The sequence below is a fragment of the Piliocolobus tephrosceles genome, chromosome 9, assembly GCF_002776525.5.
Source record: "Piliocolobus tephrosceles isolate RC106 chromosome 9, ASM277652v3, whole genome shotgun sequence".
NCBI lineage: Eukaryota > Metazoa > Chordata > Mammalia > Primates > Cercopithecidae > Piliocolobus > Piliocolobus tephrosceles.
Window position 1 is genome coordinate 57,697,499 of NC_045442.1, and position 23,862 is coordinate 57,721,360.

General features: G+C 35.3%; 1 protein-coding gene across 6 annotated transcripts in view; it reads left to right on the plus strand.

Moving 5' to 3' along the window:
- Nucleotides 1-23,862, plus strand: part of CABCOCO1 (ciliary associated calcium binding coiled-coil 1) — a 110,910-nt gene that overhangs the window by 23,775 nt on the left and 63,273 nt on the right. For 4 of the 6 annotated variants that reach the window (XM_031936242.1, XM_031936241.1, XM_023204789.3 and 1 more), the window contains one exon: nt 4,010-4,082. In XM_031936242.1, the coding sequence (XP_031792102.1) occupies nt 4,010-4,082 (73 nt within the window). Of the gene's footprint in view, nt 1-4,009; nt 4,083-15,216; nt 16,345-23,862 lie in introns of those variants that run through there. The other 2 variants (XM_031936244.1, XM_031936243.1) reach the window with 1 other exon arrangement.

Below are 23,862 nucleotides of genomic sequence, written 5' to 3' on the forward strand. Positions count from 1 at the left end.
GGTGAACTAAGAAATTTGTCTTTTTATATAATCTGTCACAAGGTCTCCAGCAGAGTCATGCATCTCTCTAAAGGGACATTTTTAGAGTTTGCAAATATTCAAACAAGAGTGGGTTAAAATCTTTTGTCAAGCTGAAAGCTTCTGCATAATATTTTTGTTCCTCTTATACTATATACTCCAGTGTTTTTCAACTTTAAAATTTAAAATGCTAAAATAAGAGTGCTGACTGATATCCTAGACATGTTCATGATTTGCTTGGCAAGGATTCTAGCTGAAATCTAGAAAGCTTTTTAAATACTAGCATGTTTAATATGATAAAGTTTATATATTGGTTTCTGGCATGAATTAATAATGTCATATGATATAATACGGTTTTTACGTAATAGCATTTGATATAATGTGGTTTCTTAATATTAAAACATAGCTCCTAAGGGGTATCTCTCAGTAAAAGCTGGAGTAGTTTTCATATCAATTAAAGTAAGGCAAGGTCCTTGTGTTGGGGGAGACGATGGCAATCCAGAATTGGAGGAGAGCCTATTCCTCAAGGTCTTTCTACCCATCAGGGTTTGAGAATCACTGGGCAAGAGGAATTCTACTTTGCACATTGTGTTAGCATCCTTCTTTTCCTTCTCTATTTGAACAGTCCCAGTTTCTCTTGCAGAACACATTTTTACAACTGAGCTAGCCCAGGAGGTTTCTAATGGCACAGGGACTGATAGTTAACCAGGGCCACAAAACCCATGCCATAATGACCCCTTCTAGAAGGTAAAGGATGGCAGCTCTTTTCCCCTTCATCTTGTCTCTCTGGGCAAATGTTCATTGACATATTTCTTGACATTGTCCTTCAGAAAACAATTAAGTTAAGAGAGGATGTCCATGTTCGTTACCTTTAGATCCTAACCAGGGTAATTTCACATATTATAAATCCATAATATTACTACTTCACTAAAAATAAAACGAAAAGTAGTATTTAAGAAATTAGTCAAACTAAATCACAACAATTGTTGACGCTGTTAAGTCTTCATATTGTTATTTCAAAGAAATTATGCAATTTAAATATCCCTATTACAGAACTATAAAATATCAGTTAGTAGGATATTTGGAATTGATTCTGAAGTTGGGTAAAAGAAAATATGCTTTTCTACAACACCTGTTGAGGATCCCTCAAAAGTCCACAAATGAGAGTTTAGGGGGAACTGGGAGGAGGGGCAGCATCAAGAAGAATAACTAATAGATGCTGGGCTTAATACCCAAGTGATAGGTTGATCTCTGCAGCAAACCACCATGGCACCCATTTAAACCTACACATCCTGCACATGTACCCTCACAGTGAAAAGTTGAAGGAAAAAAACAGTTTAGTAACAACGAAATCATATATTTTTCATTTTGATTACTACAAAGCAATTTTATAAATATGAAGGTAACCCAGTTATCAAAAGTATAAGTGTTTGAATTTAACCCGATACTAAGTTTACCCAACCACTAAAAGCCCTAGTCAATTTAGGTGGAGCAGTTTTTAGAACATGACCTACAGCACATGAAACTTAACTGACAATAAAATGGAAATTTCATTTGATGCCCTTAACACACTCTGTCATGTGTCTGTGATTTGAAAAAAACTAATACCAAATTTCCTCCCCTACATGACTGTAAGTACTGGCAAATCTAGCTGTACAAATCTAGTTTTACATTTGTACAATGTATTGTATAATGTATACAAATATAAATACTTCTGCAGCTTTTTAGTATAAAACATCATTTACATATATATGGCCCAAGTACACGTCTGTCATTGTGGATTCTACCTATTTATGGGAATTAGGCGATAGTAATCTCAGGTGTACACTCAATATAAGAGGCATGTACCCAAAATAAGAAAATCAACCCTGCCGCTCTGTAAACCACAGGGTATTGCACTTCCAGGCATCGAGCCAGACATCTTGAATTATTTTCACTTCATCTCTCTTCAATTTAGAACTAAGACTAAATGTTTGACAAAATAATCTAGGATGTTGAGTCAGTCAGAAGAGGAAGAAAATGCATTCTCGCAGTTGAAGTGTCACTTTGTTCCCATGCAGCACTACCTAATCGCTCCTGGTAAATCTGGACAAGTCCTGGCCTTGCCCCCAAGTCTGCACCTTTGACCACCACATCCAAATCACGCATTTTATTTTCAGTGTTAAGAAGTGAATTTCCTTCTTAGCATGGGACAACCTAATTCCTATATGCAATGAAAAGAATAAGGCTGAAAGATTATGAAATTTCAGGAAGGAAGATCTATGAACTAAATTCTTTGTGTGACACAAGATAGAGAAAGGGAAATTTTACGCTGCTTCATTGAGAGGAAGCCAAGCTGTTTCCAAAATACTCTATAGTCTTTAATTTTTCTACTTAAAATCGGTTGTTGCCAGTGTAATATTTTTGACCTTAAGGCTTTCTCTAGATAACCAGTGTAAGTTAGGGAGAGTTTGAATTTATTTTGCGTCACTGAATTATCAAACTTCACTAATCTTGATGTATTTTTCTAGCCAACAAATCAAAGTAATGTCAAAAGCTAAGTTACTTTTCTGAATATTGATGAGTAATTTGAATGTACAAGAGGTTTTTTTCCCCAAAAAATACCATGACAGAGTCTGCACACCCATCACTTTTTAATGGATTGTGTTACTAGTGAGATCAACTGCTAATATAACTCAGAGAGACTCAGCTGCCTGAGGATTTCTTCATTGATTTCAAATGAATTGAAACTTTGATCCATTACAACATCCAGGAGAAGCCATTATTATACATGCTCTGTAGCTACATTTTGCAAATGTTAATTTCTCAGTTATATTAAAATCAATTTCCTTAAATAGCAAAAGGCACCAGAGTGAAAGAGAAACCACTAAGACAATTTTTTGTTCCTGAGCATTTTGCTGTATTATGAGTCTATTAATTTTCTCAACCAGCAGGAAGAGAACTGGAAAAATTCAAATATTATCACAAACAGGATATTAGAAGTCAGCCCTTCAGCAAATTTTTAACTCTTAATAATGCATTGCTCCTTAAACTTACTAGAATACTTATTTTAAGGACCTCCTATCCTTTGGTTCTTTATAGGGTTTTGTATGCTGACCACCTAGTCTTTAGGGTAAGAACTGAAGAAATGATCTTTTTTTTCTGTCGCCTAGGCTGGAGTGTAGTGGCACGATCTTGGCTCACTGCAAGCTCTGCCTCCTGGGTTCAGGCCACTCTCCCACCTCAGCCTCCCGAGTAGCTGGGACTACAGGCGCCTGCCACCATGCCCGGCTAATTTTTTGTATTTTTAGTAGAGATGGGGTTTCACGGTGTCAGCCAGGATGGTCTCAATCTCCTAACCTTGTGATCTGCCTGCCTTGGCCTCTCAAAGTGCTGGGATTACAGGCATGAAGGAATTATCTTTCTTAAATTAATGTTTCCCTGTCATGTGTGACCAAATATTCTGCAAAAAACTCAGACATTTTCTAAACGGATTTTAATTCATGTGCCCTCATTTTTCAGGTGTTATTAGAGATGAATTTCACATTGAAACAGTTTGAGAATGTGAGAAGTAATTGATATAGAGGTAGATTATATAATTCAGTGCTATTTGTACCAGAGGAAAATGACTCCTGTTTGCAGCAAAACATAGCAAATAATGTGAAGTTTCATGTTATTTAGGAATGGTGCATTATTTGCTTTTAAGCTAGGAAAGGTCAAGATGCCATCCAATTTCTCCCTTATTTCTAACTTACCCACTCATTACAGATGGGTTTACTGATATTATTCTAGGTATTGTGTTATATTGTCATCTCCTTAAAAACTAAAGCTCTTAATTTCTTAGCATTTCCAGACAATTTCTTTTGGAATAAGGGAGGGTGCTAACTCTATTTTGGTGTTTGATAGCATTAGCTTGGTCAATATGAAGTTTCCTTTAATAAATGTTTTTACATATTGTGGGTTTTTTTCCTGAAATCAACGTATCAGAGTGCACATTTATTTTATATTTCAGCTTATTTCAACACTACAAGCTATATGAGTTTATGTTCTTCTCTGCCAGGGAAGAAATTGTGATAGGAACTGAGGTAAGTAATTTATCTAGATGGAACCAATTAAGCAGAATCACTTAATGCATGCTGATCAGCATCTGGATCTTTAACTACTTAAAGCAAGTTCTTGTCAAGATTATTCAAGTGTTAATATAACCAACTCGTAGTTTGCAAAAAGAATAATTGTGTAAAGAGATCTTTGGATTAGGAAAATAAGCTGTCTTTTGGCATTGAAAGCATTGTGAATCATTTATACTTTGTGTATTTATGGATTATTTGACAAAGTTCAATTGGATAAGGTACTTATGTCTTCATAAAAATAAAATCAGAAAACCTGATAAACTAGTAATTTGCAAAAAGAATAATTATATAAAGTAAACGTAATAACTCAGTGAAATCCCTTCTATTTTCGCTTTTTTTCATTCTACTCATTGTTTAAGACCTAATTTAAGTCCCACTTCCTCAGTGAATCAAACCTACATTAATTGCATCATAATCTCAAACAAAAGGTTTAGACAAACTCTGTAATCAATCCTATTATTGTGTGCTAACTGATCTCTTATTGCTGAGTTTGGGCTACTGCCGCACCAATAAGCATATCAATATTCACTGTGTTATATGGTTTCCTAATTGTTTCCTGTGGGTTGATATAGTCAGTACAACTCAACAGTAATTTTCCTGAAGACAAGGATATCTGCTGCTTTTCTGCTACAGCATATAGTACAATGTTGGATACAGTAACCCTTCAATTAATACTACATAAACAATTCAGTGCCTAGGACAGCAGTTCTACAATGAAAGGCCTATCTGGAGACACTTTCAAACAGGCTTACTTATAATCATATATTTGTAATTCCTAGAAATGAATCCTGCATAGAAAAACATTTTTTTTACTTTATTTTGTTTTATTTTATTTTTTATTATACTTTAGATTCTGTGATACATGGGCAGAACGTGCAGGTTTGTTAAATAGCTATACACGTGCCATAGTGGTTTGCTGCACCCATCAACCCGTCATCTACATTAGGTATTTCTCCTGATACTATCCCTCCCTTTACTCCCCACTCCCCGACAGGCCCTGGTGTGTGATGTTCCCCCTTCCTGTGTCCATGTGTTCTCGTTGTTCAACTCCCACTTATGAGTGAGAACATGCAGTGTTTGGTTTTCTGTTCCTGTGTTAGTTGGCTGAGAATGATGGTTTCCAGCTTCATCCATGTCCCTGCAAAGGACATGAACTCATCCTTTTTTTATGGCTACATAGTATTCTGTGGTATATATGTGCCACATTTTCTTTATCCAATCTGTCATTGATGGGCATTTCAGTTGGTTTCAAATATTTACTACTGTGAATACTCCTGCAATAAACACGCGTGTGCATGTGTCTTTATAGTAGCATGATTTATAATCCTTTGGGTATATACCCAGTAATGGGATTGCTGGGTCAAATAGTATTTCTGGTTCTAGATCCTTGAGGAATTGCTACACTGTCTTCCACAATGGTTGAAGTAATTTACACTCCCACCAACAGTGTAAAAGCATTCCTGTTTCTCCATATCCTCTCCAGCATCTGTTGTTTCCTGACTTTTTAATGATCGCCATTCTAACTGCCATGAGATGGTATCTCATTGTGGTTTTGATTTGCATTTCTCTAATGATCAGTAATGATGAGCTTCTTTTCATATGTTTCTTGGCTACATAAATGTCTTCTTTTGAGAAGTGTCTGTTCATGTCCTTCACCTACTTTTTGATGGGGTTGTTTTTTCTTGTAAATTTGTTTAAGTTCCTTGTAGATTCCAGGAAATCATTTTGAGGAAACTAAAGATGCCATTAAAAAATAGTGCTTCTGTAGGTCCTCAATTACTTTAGGGGGCTTTGTTGCCCCCTAGGGAAGTACTAGGGACAGGAGTGGCAATAATCAGAAATAAACAGTGAGTAAGGGGATATTCACATTACCTTTGTAATTTTCCTGATGTTAAGAAACACACGGAACATGCCAGCTATTCTGACTTCCTGGGTATTGTTATTCTGGAATTTATAAATTACTTGCTTCATAAACACCTCAGTCACCATTACTCACTCTTCATTTGGGTACTTGCTCTAATGCCAGCCTTTTAAAAGTGAACTGCCAGAAAACAAGGAACCCTTTTTGCTTCTGACTTTCCTAAAAATTACTTCTTTGCAGTCTCCTCATACTGTAGCTTAAATTAGGTGTCACTTGACAAAGTTTCACTGAGAAACGTTTCCATTTCAGAATTACATCATATCGTGTGACAGCCCTTGCAATAATTATCAGTTTGGAATATAATCCTATCTCATCTATTCAAGCAAAACTTTGGGGAAATGATAGTGGCTTCAATAACAGCATAAGTAGATATTTAGAGTGATCAAGAAAAAATTTCAGAAAGAACTCCCTTTTCCTTTGTTAATTACACAATCATGCCTTTCTTCTATATTGTAAGGATATATTTAGGTGACATTTACACTATGGAAAGATAAAATGGAGAAAGTAGACAGGGATTGGCTGCTTTATTTTCCATTGTCATTTGTATTTTCCCCAGGCTGACCAGAGCAATGAAAAAAAAAAATCTTTAAGAGAATGATGTTGGGTCTTTAAGAATTAGGCCACTCATGGCATTTTAAAGGATTAGTGAAAGTATTTTACGACATTTTAGAAGTGTTTGCTAACCCTTGGTACATTTTAGAAGTGTTTGCTAACCCTTTCATGGAGGAGGTAGGGGCCTGCCCCAGTAATATGATTATTCATGCTGATATCAGGGCTCTGGGACCAAATAATGGCCACAAGACAAACACACGAATGTTTGAAATTTAACTCTTAGGCAAGCATTCAAGTTAGATAACACTGATGAAATTTAGTTTCTTTAATCGTGGATAGATGAGAAAAAAACATAAATCCCCTCTAATCATAGAAGTGTCCATTTCATAAGTGAGAACAGAATGATGAAATAGAATATCACCATTTGTCAACCTTTAATAAAATAATAGATCTAGGCAATGATGATGAGTAGCTCCTGACATCACAAAAAGAAAGAAAACCAGACATCACTTGCTTGTTAATAAAATTATACAAAACCCCATATAAATTGCTCTTGCAATTTGAACTGGATAGTCTTTTAGTCAGTCTTCTAACACTAACTTCTCATTTACTGGAAATATGGAAGATAAAGGAATACTTTAAGGATATCACAAAAAGGCAATTAGCAAACCAGGGTATAGAAGATTCTATAGGACAGAAGACATGGAATATTCAACAAATAAATTGCAAAGAAATAAAAAAAACATAAAAGGTGAACCTGTGGATTAAAAAATGACTGAATCAAATTCAATGTAGGTATCTTATTTGGATCCTACTTCAAACAGACAGATAGACAAGCCAAACCACAAACACAAAACAGTTATGAGATCATCGGAGCATTTGAATATGGGCCGCATAGTTGATAATGACTGTTACTAATTCCTGGAACTTGTTAGTGTATTCCTTTACATGGTAAAAGGGACTTTGCAGATTTGATTAAGTTTATGAATTTGAGATGGAGCGATTATTCTAGATTACTGAAGTGGGATCAATGTAATCTCCATGTAAGAGAAAGAGGAAGGCAGGAGGGTCAGAGTCAGAAAAAGGGAGATTTGAAGATGTCACACTGTTGGCCTGGAAGTTGGAGGAAGAGGCCACAACTTTATCAACTGGCTTGTCATCTCCTTCTCATAGTTCTTTTTAATACTTAATTATTATTGTTCATTTTTCTTAAATATGAAATTTAGAAATAAACCTGTGCATATGTGGATTTTTAGTATGTGGCATATATTAATATTTAATAAATTGGCATGTAAAGTTACTTGGGATAATTGGCTACGTGTTTGTTAAAAACAAATTAGATTTTTACCTTATACCAAACTTAAAAATAAATCCAATTTATTAAGAGGTTCATTTCCCATAATGGAAGACATATTCCTTAATGGCAAACTATAATTTGGTCAATACTTCCACTGAGAACAACTGGAAAAACTGGACAAGATTGTTTTAAGACTTAAATGTTTGAAAGCTCTGCTAGCAAAGCTCAAAAAATATTATGAGCCTGACAGTCACAAATGCTTTCTACCTATAGACATCTACAAGTTTGGAAAAGGTGGCTAAGAAACTTAAAAGCTGAGAAGTGAAGCTTTGGTAGACACATGGAACTAGGAGAACAAAAATTGGAGGGGGAAGAGAATATAGCAAATTTTACAAGTAGCATGTTGGGTCTGCACAAGACCACATTTTAGGAGATCAACCCTAACTACCATGGACTGAACTTCAATTCCAAATTTTCTCCATTTCTGGTGGATTCAGGTTAGCTGTGTATAGTGTTGTTAACTTCCTCTGTAAAATAAAATCATGCTACACTCCAGATTGTATCAACAGTTTTTCATAACCAATGTCTGTTACATAATAAAAATCACACAGAAAACAAAAATAGACCACAAGTGTTCCAGATGATGGAGTAATTGGTCATGTACTTGAAAATAATTATCCTTAAGAAATATTCTAAAAAATACTCTTGAAAATAAAATATATAAATTTTAGCAGATAAAAATGATTACAATATTAAATGGAAGTTCTGAAATAGAAAAATACAATAAAAATTCAAAACCAAGTGGATGTGTTTAACAAGTTAGTCCATAGCTGAAGAGAAAAATTAGTAAACTGGAAGATAAATCAAAAGAAAAAATCTAAAATAAAGCGTGGGGATGCAAAAACATGGTAAACACAGAAAATGGATGAGAGAGTATGGATATAGTAAAAGGTATAACGAGAGAACAAAAGTCAGTTCTAGAATGGGAATATAGAAGTCACATGTGAAGAGTTAATTTTCCAGAACTAGTCAACACCATTAGGACACAGATTTAGGATTTACTTGAACCCCAAATACATGTAAATCCCCATCTAAGCATATTATAGTAAAATTTCTAAAAACGAAAGATGAAGACAATCTTAAAACCGGCCATAGAAAACAAAAGACATATGTCCTTCAGAGAAGTAACAATGAGACTGACAGCCAACTTCTCAACAGTAACAATGAGAGCCAGAGGACCACAAAGTAATTTCAAATTGCCTTAAGAAAATAACTGGCAATCTAGAACTTCATTCCAAGAGAAAACACTTTCTGTGATAAAAGAAGAAAAAGGCAAATAAGGCAGCGTAAACATGGGCAAAGAATATGAACAGACAATATGAGGATTTTAATAGAGGGATTTTTAGATTAAAAAAATAAGAAAATTTATTACAAACAGAAACACACTAAAGGAAGTACTAATGGGTGCTCTCTGGGCATAAAGAAAATGATTCCAAACAGCAAGTGAGAGAAATAGAAAGGAATGAAGAGCAAGTGAAATGGGACAGATTAGGATGGATGGATAGATAGATAGATTGATCAATCTAAATTAATATCAAACGTGTTACACAAAATGTTTTGTGAGGTTTAAAATACACAATGACAATAGCATATAAGTTGAGAGCAAGGTAAGTGAGTCAGTTTTCTAAGCCCCTCCTGTTGTTTGAGGAAAGTAAAAGTACTTATTTATAAATATTTAATAAGTTGAGGATGCATATTATATCCTTGGGGTAAGCATTGAATAAATGATAATGCTAAGCTAAGAGAGGAGGAAGATGGAACAATAAAATCAGTTGAAGTACTAAATTTAAAATGCAAAATTATAGTAATAAATATGAGAAAAATATTAAGGAAAATAGTTTAATTGTGGAATTGGCTATATAATTTTTTTTAACATGTGATGAAAAATACCGTGAATAAAATTTTAAGTCACTGGGAGAAAACATTTGCAAATTAACATACGAAGGTCAAAAAAAAATTTTTTTTTATCGTTTTAGAGATGGGGTCTCATTCTTTTCCTCAGGCTGGAACGCAGTGGTATGATTATAGCTCACTGCAGCTTTGAACTCCTGGGCTCAAGTGATCCTTCCACCTCAGCCTCCCATGTAGCTGGGACTGCAGACACACACCCTCATACCCAGCTAAGTTTTTTCTTTTTTTTTGGTTGAGATGGAGGTCTCATTTGCTGCCCAGGCTGATCTTGAATTCCTGGCCTCAAGAGATCCTTCAGCTTCAGCCTCCTAAAGTGCTGGGATTACAGGTATGAGCCACCAATTCCAGCCCAAAAATATTTTATACACAAATAGTTTCTTTGATAAAATAAGAAAAAGGCAAACAAGGCAACAGAAACATGGGCAAAGAATATGAACAGATAACATACTTTACCAATAAACAGATATAAAGATATCCAACCTTAATAGTTATCAAGGACCTGCAAAAAATATGTATCAAGAAAACATAGCTATATTTAGTTGGTGCAATGTTAAATTTGTAAAGCCACTGTGGAGAGCAGATTGGCAAAATCTATAAAGTTTTTGTGAATGTGAATATCTTTCTTCCCTAAATTCAAAGTATCTTCTCTATAGACATATGTACTCATATTATATAAAGTTATTCATACCTGAATATTCATCAAAGCATGGTTTATTACAGCTAAAAATTGCAGAAGGTAAATCAGAAGGGAAATACTTTATTTAAATGAAGTACTCAATAAATACTTCATGTGTACATTCATTTAAATAAAATGAAGTACAGTCACACTATAAAAAACTATCAAGTCTTTAGAATGAATGTAGTAGATTCCTATGTATGGTTTTCTTAATATCTCTACAATATATTCTTAATTTAAAAAGTGTAGAAGTAGAACAATATGAATAGTGTTCCCATTTATTTTTAAAAGCAAATAAAAATGAAAATATATAGACGTGTATATGCATGTAAATGATTGTATAAAAACCAAAAGAATTTATATTAACAATTAATATGGCTTACCTTTGGGTAGTTGGGTGGAAATAGGAATGGAATAGCATGTGAAAAGGGACATTTTATTCTGTATATTTCAGATTTAATGTTAGGCTTTTACAATGTGAATGTCTTCACATATTTTTGTACAATAATAAAATTGTTCCCTAGTTCATTCCCGAGAAGTATAGTACTAAGGCACATTTTGTGAATTAAGTGCAGCATATAAACAAGCTTATATACTAACATATTGATAGAGTGACTTCATCTGGGTTTTTACAAGATGAAAGGTTGCATGGGAAAAAATACGTGAACTCTCAATCCATAAAATATTAAGTGCTTTACAAGTGTGTTGCTACCATATTCAAATTTTCAATATAAACTAGGTTTAGCTAAAAAGTCATTTATAGAGTAAAAATCTGGTGTTGTGCTATAACATCCCAAATTTTCCCCAATAAAATAAAATTTCTATCATGAATTATGCATATTTATCATATTGTAAAAATATTTATTCAGCTTAATTTCACCAAAGTGGCAACACATCAAATCTTAGATCATTTTTATTTTCAAAGGTTATATCCTTATGTATACATTTCAACACACACACACATATATATGCATTTGTGTTTGGATATAAAAACATAAGAATAAATCTGCTTTAATAATTTCTCTAACTTACAAAATGTGATAGATAGGTATAGCTTTATTTGTAACCATTTAAGCCAACTCACTCAATCTGTTTCAAGATTTTATTTTGCAGCATGGACATTTTTCACATAAGCCCCATTGCACAGCTCCAGGGGCACCATTCACATTGCAGTCCACGTGTTTAATGGAGTTGTGCATTGTACAGACCGTGCAGTCATTGGTGGAGGCCCTGTTTTCAAAAGCGGTTCTGTAGCAGAATCTGACTATAATAAATATGATATATTTAGAAGGATATTTAAAGAAAATCATAAACATGCCTAAGTGGTTACCTTGACTAGAGTCACATTTTGGCAGCCTTTCATAACCCGAAATAATACCACTTAAGGTCAATAAATGTACCTCTCTAAAGTCAGTGAATGTCAACTGTATATAATTTCATGTTCTGAGCACTTATTCCTATAGCAAAAACAAAATAAAACACTTTTTCCTTCCTTATTTCAAAACCTACACAGATTGTGGGTGTTAATGACACTATGCTTAAACATTGTTAGCTTTGTGGCAGAAAATAACCATATAAAAACATAAATTTTATTTTCTTTCTTTAAACTATAACGTTATAGTGTCCTGAATAAACAAACTATGAGACTTATGTAAACATTCACCCTTTTAAGAAAAAAAAAAGGACCAAAACAGCATTACACATTAGATCATATTTTGGAAAGGAGGAAGGCAACTGTAAAGATACCTTTTTTCTCTTCAGTTTACCCTTGAGATGTACCTATCAAAATAATCTAAACTTATCCAGATGATGTTTTTAATCTTGAAAAAGGCTTTTTTCTTGTTGGATGATCCTATTAGCAAACTACTGGAAGGGAAAATCATACAGGGCATAATTTGTAGTTTGACCTACTCACATTGGGTGTTGCTAAAGAAAATCAATCAGAAATTGTTGTGTTAAAATAACTCTATCTGCTCTACCTGGCATGTGTGACTAACTGACTTTAGAATCTATCATTTAAAGAAAATGGTTGATGCTTGGATATACAATTTATCAAACTTCACTCCAGTCCTTTTTCTCCAAAGCACAGAAAAATAATCATCCCTCTCTAAATATAAATCTTTTAAGAGAAATTCAAGGAATCTGTCTCCAGCAAAATAATTGATAAATGGCAGGAGCATAATTTAAAGATGATTTCCATCACAGATCACATGGCATCTCAACTCTTGAGTCTGTCACCCAAGTCTTCCCATCTGTTGCCCCAAGAACATCAATCTTAGCTCCTCTGTGACCAGTTCTCTGATTGAGCTAGGTTGGCCTTTTCGTAATTACAGCTTTCTCATTTCCCTCTGCCTCGCAGTATGAGGCTGTTCTTACTGCTGCCTGAAAAGTTCTCCAACATTTTGCTACCAACCCATGCCTACTATCCCCTCATAGCTTCGTCTGAGAGACACTTTTCTTACAGAAAAAAAAAATGTTAGCGAAGAAGGAAGGAATAAAAAGTACTTTCTCTTACATTACCTTTTACTTGTTACTTCCCCTACATTAAATGTCTTGTTCAAAAATACTGTCATCATACACTCTCCTAGAAATTGACTTCTAATTATAAAGTGATATCTCAAACAACCAATTACTATCTATAATTCCATGAGATCCAGGTAACTGACGTTATTGTTTCTCCTGTTTTTCTGAGTATAGGAGTTACATACATTCACCTAGTGTTCAATAATTGTTTACTAATCAATTAATGTAAAGGAGGAAGGTTTTATTTTATTGATTAATTACACAAAGTTGTATTTGGAAAATATTATTTTGGTGTGTAGACTGAAAAACCTAGATCAATCTCTTAAATTATTAATCATTAAGTCCATGACCAGGAAATTAAAAGCTGGTAATAGAATAACACATGTTTATATTAGTCATGTTTTGTATTATGAACTGCCTTATATGGACCACCTTGGGAAATGGCTAACTATAGCCCATTGTAAGTCAAGACTGTAAGATACCAGAGGCCACTAATATTATTGACTATATCAAAATTTAAAATTTCTGTTCTAGGGGAAGGAAACATCATAAACGAAGTTAAAAATCAAACTCTAAAACTAAAATTTCCAGTATAAATGACAGAAAAGACATAATAATCTTAATATTCTATATAATCAATAAGAAAAAGGTTACCACACTAATGGGAAAATTAACAAAGCATATTTACAAAAGAAAATATATAAATAGCCAATAAACTTATGCGAAGATTTTCAGCCTTTATAGTACCCAAAGAAACGTAGATTCAACAAAAATCAAATTCTCGAAAATTAAAATGAAACCATTGGCTTGTGAGGATGTGATGAATGGCATTCTCATAACCGCTGGGAAGAATGTACATTGGAAAACTTTTCAGAGAGTGGTTTGGCAAGATATATCAATTTTTTAATTTGTATTTGCCTTTTGAGTCAAGGATTGTCCTTCACTGGGTTTATCCCAAGTAGATAATAAGACAATGGGCAGAAATATGGGTGCATATATGTTTGATTATAATGGAAAAAAATCTGTGGAGTAGCCAAATGTCTGTTTTTTGTTTTTTTCTTTTTTTTTTTTTTTTTTTTTTTTGAGACGGAGTCTTGCTCTGTCGCCCGGGCTGGAGTGCAGTGGCCAGATCTCAGCTCACTGCAAACTCCGCCTCCCAGGTTTACGCCATTCTCCTGCCTCAGTAGCTGGGACTACAGATGCCCGCCACCTCGCCCGACTAGTTTTTTGTATTTTTTTTAGTAGAGACGGGGTTTCATCATGTTAGCCAGGATGGTCTCGATCTCCTGACCTTGTCAAATGTCTGTTATTAGAAGGAAGTTTAAAATTCTTATAGTGCTTCTATATAATTCTGTCATCATTAAGAGTATTCATATAGTGTTGTACTTACAATGGAAAGTTATTCACACTGTGTTAGTTATTTGATAACAAGCTAATTGTGTCCATTGTGACTGCAGTTTATAGTTTTACATCCACATCTGTGGACATACATCAAATTATTAGCAGTAGTCCTGGGTTGTCAAAAAAATGATGAAGAGCATTTGATGTCAATGGTATACCAGATAATCTTCGCTTTCTCTTTCCTTTGTACTTGTCTTTATGAAATTGTTTTTCTGAAATTATTTTTTGCAATCAGCATGTATTATAGCATATATACATGTTCTCGTTTTTAAAAAGTAACAGCTTAAACTACCAAAGTTTTACTGCGTTCCCTTTTATTTTCCTTACTCAGCATTATTTCTTTTTTCCTTGCTTATTTAACTTTTTAAAAATGCATAACATTATAAAAATGTCTGTTTTATTTTGAACAGATGCATTTCATGTTTATGTGATTAGGCAGTGCTCTTTTTCCCTAAAGCAAAAGGTTCTATTGTAAATGAAGATTTAATTATTACTTGAGGATGAGTTTGTTATTATTCATGAGTTATATAAGTCATAAAAAATGTCCAGGGTGATAACAATACGACCTAGAAAACAAGGGCTTTAGCTAAGGGGATTTACTCTGCTATTTATGATACTATCTGGCCAATAGATGGCAGGACTTGGGGGGATGAATGCAGTCTAAGAAAAATCATGTTTCCATTCTGTGATTACAAACCCACAGAATCCATTAATAATCCATACTTCTGGCTTAAAGTGTTCTTTTCAGTCTTTTTTAGGATGCCCAGACATGCAGGCCTAAAGTAAACTGTATCAGGTTCAGCAACCCACGTTTTGAAGTGAACATTTTCAAATCAAAATGTTTTCAAAGGAAAATAACCTGGATTTTCCAGGACCAGAGGCCTCTGAAAAAGAAAAGATTCAGAGTGGATATAATAACTGTCTTCAAATCTAAAGGACTAGCAAGATAAAGAAGAGATTTGTCTTGTCTGCATAACTCCCAGATGGCAAACCAAAGATCATTGAATCTTCTAGGGAGGATTTTTACTAAATAAATGCAATTCCTTTCTAAATATAGAAGTATCTAGAAATGGAAGGGATGAAATGTGGGAGGGCAGAGGCTTAGGCCTTCCTCAGTTTTATACTACCAACTCTCAGCACAGGTCCTGGCAGACAGATGGCACTTTAAGTTTGTTGGAATGAATTGAGAGGTAATAGGTTACATCTTCATTGAATATATTTCAAGTTTAGCAATATGGCTTTTGTTGAATGATATTTTCTGAAGTTGTTTAAAGCACTAGAAGGGAAATTGAACTAGATGATCTATGAGTATGTGACCATCAAACCCAAATTTTTCTAGGATTTTTTAGGACTTTCAATTTAAACTATTTTGTCCTATTCTTCCCACGAGTATACTTCCAAATGTTATTCTCATTAGTAAAGTCCAAAATTTATGATCAGCCAGTCTTACTCTGGGTAGCAATTACTAACAGAATGACAAAGTGAATTCCTTTCTATGGGCTGGAAATCATGTAGGATTGCTTACAGTTGGAGTGGATAAATGCAGTTGTTTATAACTAAAAGGTCACTTACCATAAATATGTAGCTGGCTCTATCTTGGTGAATGCAGACTTACATGTCAATGTAAGTCAACCAAGACTCTAGGGTGATATATTTTTATTGCTTGTTTTTTTAAAAAAGAAGATTTTGATCACAGTTCTATAATATTGGGCCACATACTAATGTTTTCATAGTGTTCAAGTTGGCTTGTGAGGCCACTCTTTAGGCTTGGTGAGTGTTTGACAGATGGCTGAGAATATACAAGCAGATATGCATTGTGCAGGAAAGCATGCAAGTGAAGAGTCAATTAAGAAAGAATAAACATGCTTAGAAAGAGGCCACCTGATTGGTATTCTGATGGCAGAATTGAGAAACTTTCTATGCAAATTATGCAGCTGCATCGGCACCATTGACATTATAGGAGTGAAGAGGGAAAAAAAACACAACAAAGTTCTCTGTGGCAAAATAGCTCTGTGCTCGATCAAGGAAATAATATAAGGGGAGATGTGGTAGGGGGAAGTTGCTTTTTCTTCTTTTTGCCTGAACCACTAATGACCACAGCACAAGTGGCAAGTTTGACTGATGAATATGGAGTTTCATAGCTCCCAGAGCACTGATTTTGGACTAAGAAGAATTTAGATGAGAGACGCAACCTACTTTCCCTTATTTCAAGATTTGCATGCCTGGTACATACAGTATCATATAAATGTACCAAAGCTTGTGAGGAGGCGCGCGCACACACACACACGTACACATGTCATACTCTAAACAGCGGGAACACCAAAGAGATATATCATCCATTATTCTAGGATTTTTTTTTTTTTTTTTGCTCCTATTCAATACACAGTAACTTAAAGAATAAGGGACTTTCATATAAAAAAGATAAAGTATTTTAGATTGGAAAAAAAGACATAATATAAGCTCACAAATGAACCCAGCTATTTTACTTCATTTAAAGAGTGGAAATCTGACTTGAATGATATTTTCCTCAGTAATAAGCAAAATACATTAAATAAATACAGCATACTAATATTCATGACCTTTGTCATGAATATTAGCAACTCATGTTTCTTCTATGAAGACTTCTCTGACTTCTGTAGACCATGCTGAATCCTCCCTTCTGTAGACCACCATTGATTTGAACTAAGGCACTGTGCTTTTTGGTATCAATTTATATGTAATCTGACTTTAGCCAGGCGGCCTTCAAGCCTGCCTCTGCTCTCTCTCATGCTCTCTCTCGCTCGCGCTCTCTCACTCACAGACTCTCTCTCTCTCTCTCTCACATATGTACTCACATAAACTCCTCTTGCTGCCCCCTACACACAACTGATTCCTAGGAGCTTGAGGGAAATGGTGACTCCTTACTATATATCTTTAGCTTTCTTTAAAAGCTCAGCCCAAAGATGATACATAGGGCATCACACAGAGACCTGGATACTCTTCTAAGTTTTCTGCTAGTTTTAAAAATATGTGCAAAGGCCAGGCGCAGTGGCTCACGCCTGTAATCCCAACACTTTGGGAGGCTGAGGTGGGCAGATGGAACACTTGAGGCCAGTAGTTCGAGACCAGCCTGGCCAACGTGGTGAAACCCCCATCTCTACTAAAAATACAAAAAAAAAAAATTAGCTGGGCATGGTGGCAGGCACCTGTAATTCCAGCTACTCAGGAGGCTGAGTCAGGAGAATCGCTTGAACCTGGGAGGTGGAGGTTGCAGTGAGCCGAGATCGTGCAACTGCATTCCAGCCTGCGTGACAGGGTGAAACCCTCTCTAAAAAAAAAAAAAAATATATATATATATATATATATATACACACACACACACACACACACACACATACACACACATATATAAATATATGCCCAAATTCTTCCAAATGTTCTAGAACTTTCCCCCTGAAAGTGGGCTGGGCTTAGTGCCTTTCTTCTAGTGAGTAGAATATGGCAGAAATGGCAGAATACCACTTCCAAGATGAGGCTATAAAAAACCTGTGGCTTCCATCTTGGTTCCTCTCTTGATCTCTCTCTTGCACTGATGATGCCTGTTGCTACACTACAAGGACACTCGGCAGCATCTGGAGAGGCCCACAAGACGAGAGCCTGAGGCCCACCTACAGATGCCTGAGTGAGCTTGGAAGTAGATCCTCCTCTAGTTGATCCCTAAGATGAATGCAGGCCTGATTGACAGCTTGACTGAAACATCATGGAAGACCCTGAGCAAGTACCGCATAGCTAGACTGCACTCAGATCCTTGACCCACAGAATTGTGTATTTCTAAGTATTTGCTGTTTTAAGCATCCAGGCTTGGGGTAATTTGTTACATAGCAATAGGACTCATAACAGCAGCTGAAATCTCTCTCTTTTGCCCCATAATACTTACTTTTCTCTTTTTTTTTTTTTTCAGTTTCTCCTCCCCTGTGTCTGGCTGCTCCTTGCACAACCCACTCTAGCCTCCTGTTATTGCTCTTCAATTTCAGAAAAGTCCCCTTGGATTTCTGGTTAAAAAAAAAAACCAGTTCTCCTCCATGAATGGCTTGTCTTCCAAACCATTGTACATAATAGGTGCTTAATAAATATCTGTTCATAGTATAAGGAAACTTCAAATTCTTTTGACTTGTGCAAACAAAATTTATTCATTTGAAAAATATTTTCTTAACAATTGAGACTGAAGTTATGGAGAGAGGTGCTTCGATGTTTGAAGCTAAGCCTTTTGTGAGCAAGACTCAATACTGATAACTCTAAAACCTTATCTGGTACCTGAGCCAGACAGACATTGCACTCTATGTACTCTTTGGCTTCTTCAGCTTCTGAAACAGGAAGAAGCATACATTTTAATTTCACATGATCAAAGCTGCTGTACAGTTAAAGCCCAGCAAGTACTTTCCTCTCAGGAACAATTCTGGGTTCAAGATCATTTTCTTCTAAATGCATTTTACAGGTCAGTGTCTGTGGCCACCTGATTATCAAGTTATTTATCGAACAAATGCAGTATGCCTACCAGCATTCTAAGTACTCTAGAGACTTTCTGTCAGTCAGTAAGTTCCTGTACAAATATTACTTTTACTGCTAGCATGTGACACTGGCTAGAAAAACAAACACAGTTTCAAAATGCTAAGAGCCTAGCAAGAGAAACAGACATTAACTTAGTAAACCCACAGGCATATAATTACAAACCAAGTACTGTAAAGGAAAAATAGAGGTTACTCTAAAGAGATATATTAGAGAGCTTCTTATAATCAGTGGATCAAGGAAGGCTCCTCTGAGTTAGTTATCTTTGTGAAGAGGTCTGGGCATATAACCTGTTAACCAGGCAAATGTGTAGGGCAAAGGGAAGTGGAGTTAGTTGAGCATTTACTGTATTTTAGGCACTAAGCACTTTAAATATCACACACACATAATCTTCACAACCACCATAGAGGGTGAACACCTCTTCAACCGTATTTTAAAAACATGATACCTATGACTAATCTCCACAAGAGTAACTGCTGTCCCAAGCTTCCTCTGCAAAGACTTTGAGTTAATCCTCAAAGGTATCAAAGACAACCTTGAATGAAAGAGACTGTTTAGATCATTTTTCAGTTAAGCAGCATGTGATATTGATTACCTACAGAAGTTTCAACAGTTAAAACCCAAACAAAATAGAACTTAGTTTAAATTACTGCCTTCCAAACATGCACTCTAAAAGAATAAAGGATGATATAAATAATAGTGTAATGAAGTTATTTTCAATTATTCTTTTACAACCCTCTCCATTGCTTTATACTTTCTACCCAAGAACCCCATGATGCTCTTTTTATATAATAAATACTGCTAACCAAATATATATGTTTCAGTTTATGTGCCGTTTATGAAAATCAACACTGTACCGTGTAATAAATTACAGCCAAAATTGAGAAAAGAGAAGGGAACGCAGTTCATTATTCTTTGTTAAATAATGAATGTTTTTGAAATAATATGATCATTAAATGCAAATGAGCATAACTGATATAAATGTAAATTTTTCAAAACTTGAAATGTTCCTTAAGATAAACTCTTTGGCTGAATTCTGAATATTTAATTGTTCCGCTTTCACAAAATGAATGCAGTCACCTATTCAACATAATTAGTTATCTAGGGAAAAACAATTATAATTGAACATAGCTGCTTCCCAAATGCATTTTAAATAACATAAACAGTCCTATGTTAAATATTTGGCCTACTGCTTGGATATCTTGTATTTGCCTCTCCAGACCCCTTTTTCTACCCTACCACGTGTCTCAGAATGCTAATGTTATGGAAACCATCCAGAGGCTCCTTTGCTTCCTGTGCCAGCAGGGTGCCTGGGTGGGAGAAAGCATGAGGCTGAGGTGGCTTCATTCCCAGCTCCCTCCGCACTGAATCACTACATGTTGGGTGCATCCTTCACAGGTTATAGTTTCTGTCCTGTCTATGCAGCTCTTCTCCCTGCATTCTGGAAACTGTTCCTTCCTCTTTCCCAATCACCCGAGGGATAATAACAGAGATAGGGTGCTGTGCCATCCCCGTTACGTTCCCTCAAACCAGCCTGCACCTTTGTATAAAGTCCTTTTATTAAACCCTCCTCAATGACCCATTTTCAGTGCACTATTTTCTCTTAGAACTCTAACTCTATAGTAATTGATACCAGGAATGGCCTCAGGAAACTGATCCTCAAATGAGATTCTGAATTGGGTTGTTCACATATGTGTGTGGTGTCCAGAAAGCTTACTGGGCAGGAGTAGGTGTAGGGAGAAATTGGGATGCAACACTGAGGAACATGACTGAGCATTGACTCTAAGGATATCCAACAGAAGATAATCAAATAGCAAGTTGGGCAGGTGAATGTGTTGATATGGGTGCACTCAGGATTTGGGACTTGAGAATGTGGTTCCAGCACCCAGGAGTGACATTAAGAGTCTGCTAGGCTGCTAGGCTTGCCATACAGTCAATTTGGTTGTTGTGGCAGAACTTCCCTGGCAGGATGCAAAGAAAAGAAAGGATTTTGATAGTGCAGGGAGATGAAATAATGTACTATCTGTTTAGTCATTTTCTACTTATCATCCCTGTGAATGTCCAGAGGATGCACTCCTCTTATCCAGGCATTCGGGAATCCCTTGTTGGGGAGCTTTCCATCATCACTGACCACCCCAGTAGTGGCTATTCTCAGTAGGCTGACTTCTAATCAGAGGCATGAGATGCTTTGAACCATGTTTGGGATGAAGAGCTTGCTAAAATGAACAGTCCACACACATCATTCTAATGACAAGCTTATAGGTTTTTAATCACTAAATGAATCTTCAGCATTAGTGAGAAAAACGTATAGTAATGTAGTAACTTTTTTAAAAGAAATCTCCTGAAAATATACACTGCTCACTAATGCTTGCATGAATGTACTCTGTATAATTGACACAAAAAAAAGTATGGAGAGTTATTTCAAGTTTTGCACAAGGTAAAAACAGAAGCTGATACATGAGCTTAGTTGAAAGGTAAGCATCCCCCCGCAAGTACTTGGATTACCATTAACTATTTTCTTAATCTCTATGAAGCTCGATTCTTCATCTACAAAATAAGGGAACTAATATCTGTATCCCATTGTTGTGAGGATAAACAAGACAGGGCCTGGCATAGGACAGCATCTCAACTAACAGGGCAAAGTAAGTTTGCCTTGGGCATTCCTCTCTCATTGGCATTTGCAATCTATTACTACATCCTATACTGGAGCCTTGAGGTCAGGCTCCACAACTGCTTATTTCACAGACGCACACTAGATCCTAACTAGTGAGGGTGACTGAATGAATCCATGAATGTGTTATTGTGAGGATGCAATGCAAGTGGTTATTTTAAGGTGTACCTTTCTTTCCTTCCCTCTATTGGTGTTTACATTTTACCTCTTCATTTGTTGCCTTTATAGTAAGGGACAATTTATTTAACTGTAGGTTTGCGGTAGGTTTCTCCTCATTAAAATTGAGATGACGTCTCTCTCTTGTCCATTCGGGCTGCTATAACAAAAATATAAACTGGATGGCTCATAAGCAACAAGAATTTATTTCTTACAGTTCTAGAGACTGGTAAATCCAAGATAAGGCACCAGCAGATTTCTAGTGTCTAGAGAAGACTTGCTCTCTGCTTTATAAGGAGTGCCTTCTTACTGTATCTTCACTTGGTGGAAGGGGTGAACAAACTCCCTTTGGCCTCTTTCATAAAGGCATTAATACTTTATGAGGGTGGAGGCATCATGACCTAATTGCTTCCCAAAGGCCACCCCTCTTAACACCATATATTGGGGACTAAGTTTCAACATATCAATGTTGGGGAGATGGGAACATTCAGACCATAGCAACCTATTACCCTCGTAGCAATGCTGTGAAATAAATTAGGTAACAGTCTAAATACCTACAAAATAGGGAGTACTCCATAAATTTTATTTTCCTTTCTTTTGTCCAATTTGTATTTCAAGGACTCAACACATTATAGACACTGAAATAAATGTTGTCCATTATGGACCACGCATAAACTTCTAATTTGGAAAGTTTATACACTGTTCATTTCTTAAAAAAAAAAAAAAAAACTCCCAAATATCAGATTACTGCCCATGGGATTGCAAAATATTTTTATGCCTTTTATGGTTAAAATGCTCTAAGAATTTGGAAGAAGTCCTACTTCTGAAAGTTATTTCAATAAATCCGAAATGAATAGATGTGGAAAATATTTAACATTCAACGGTTAATTTTGAGTAAGAGACATGTAGTTGATTTTATCCCTTTTATTTCTACAAACCATAAGAAGAAACAGTTTGGACAGGTTCCTCAAAAGAGTCTCCCCAAATCCTTTTTAATAGGATACATCAACTCAAGTGTCACCCAAAGATTATTCCTAACAAATGTACATATTGTTTGACTTTGCTTGGAATAAACAAAAAGCTTAAAATTAGATTATTGCTTAGAAACAGAGCCATTAAATTAAAATAAGGCCAGACATTTGGAACTAAGTCAGTTTATGAGAGTCACCTTTCATTAAATTATGGCTACCATGTTTGGATTGTTTTATTAGCTTTATGCCACAACCATAAAAACTCAGTTAAAATTTCACAGTAAGTGCCTAGTGCCTTCACACAAATTCACAAAATCAGTGCCTCTAAACAAATTCGTTTTTCATACTAAAAGAAATGCCAATAACCACTAAACCACTAAAACTAAAAGGCAAAAAAGTGGAAAACTTTTTTAACATCATTTAAATCGCTATTGGCCTGACTTACTTTTCCCCTAAAAAAAAAAAAAAAAGTATATAAATAGACAACAACTTAATGCTGTTTCCCCTCATTTCTCATTTTTCGTAGGGTTCCAGCACTCTATCACTATTTGAAATGTAACTAATTTAAACTTATTTAGCAAAAGAAGCTTTATTTATAGCCTTATTTGTGCTGAGCAGCTTTTCAAAAAACACATTTTTCAGATTAATGGAAATGTTTGTGGTAACATTAGCTCTACTTGCCATTCCAAAACTATAAAATGAATTAAGAGGGGGAACGACTTGAATTAAAGCATGAGTGACTTCATAAAAATAAACACTTTACATAATTTGTAAATGTAAATTTTTGTTACCTCAAAATGTAGGCAGAATGATTTACAAACATAATGCATTTATTTGCCAAAAACAAGAAGAAATTTGCTTGATTACTGATTAAAATTATTTTAAATGATTTTTCCAGTGAGTTTTTTGTGTGTATATCACTGATGGAAACTTTTTATTCTGTGCCACAGATTCTCATTTCCACATACAGTTTTGTGACCGGAGACTTGACATGCTGAATTAATGTGTGTGTGTGTGTGTGTGTGTGTGTGTGTGTGTGTGTGTGTGTGTG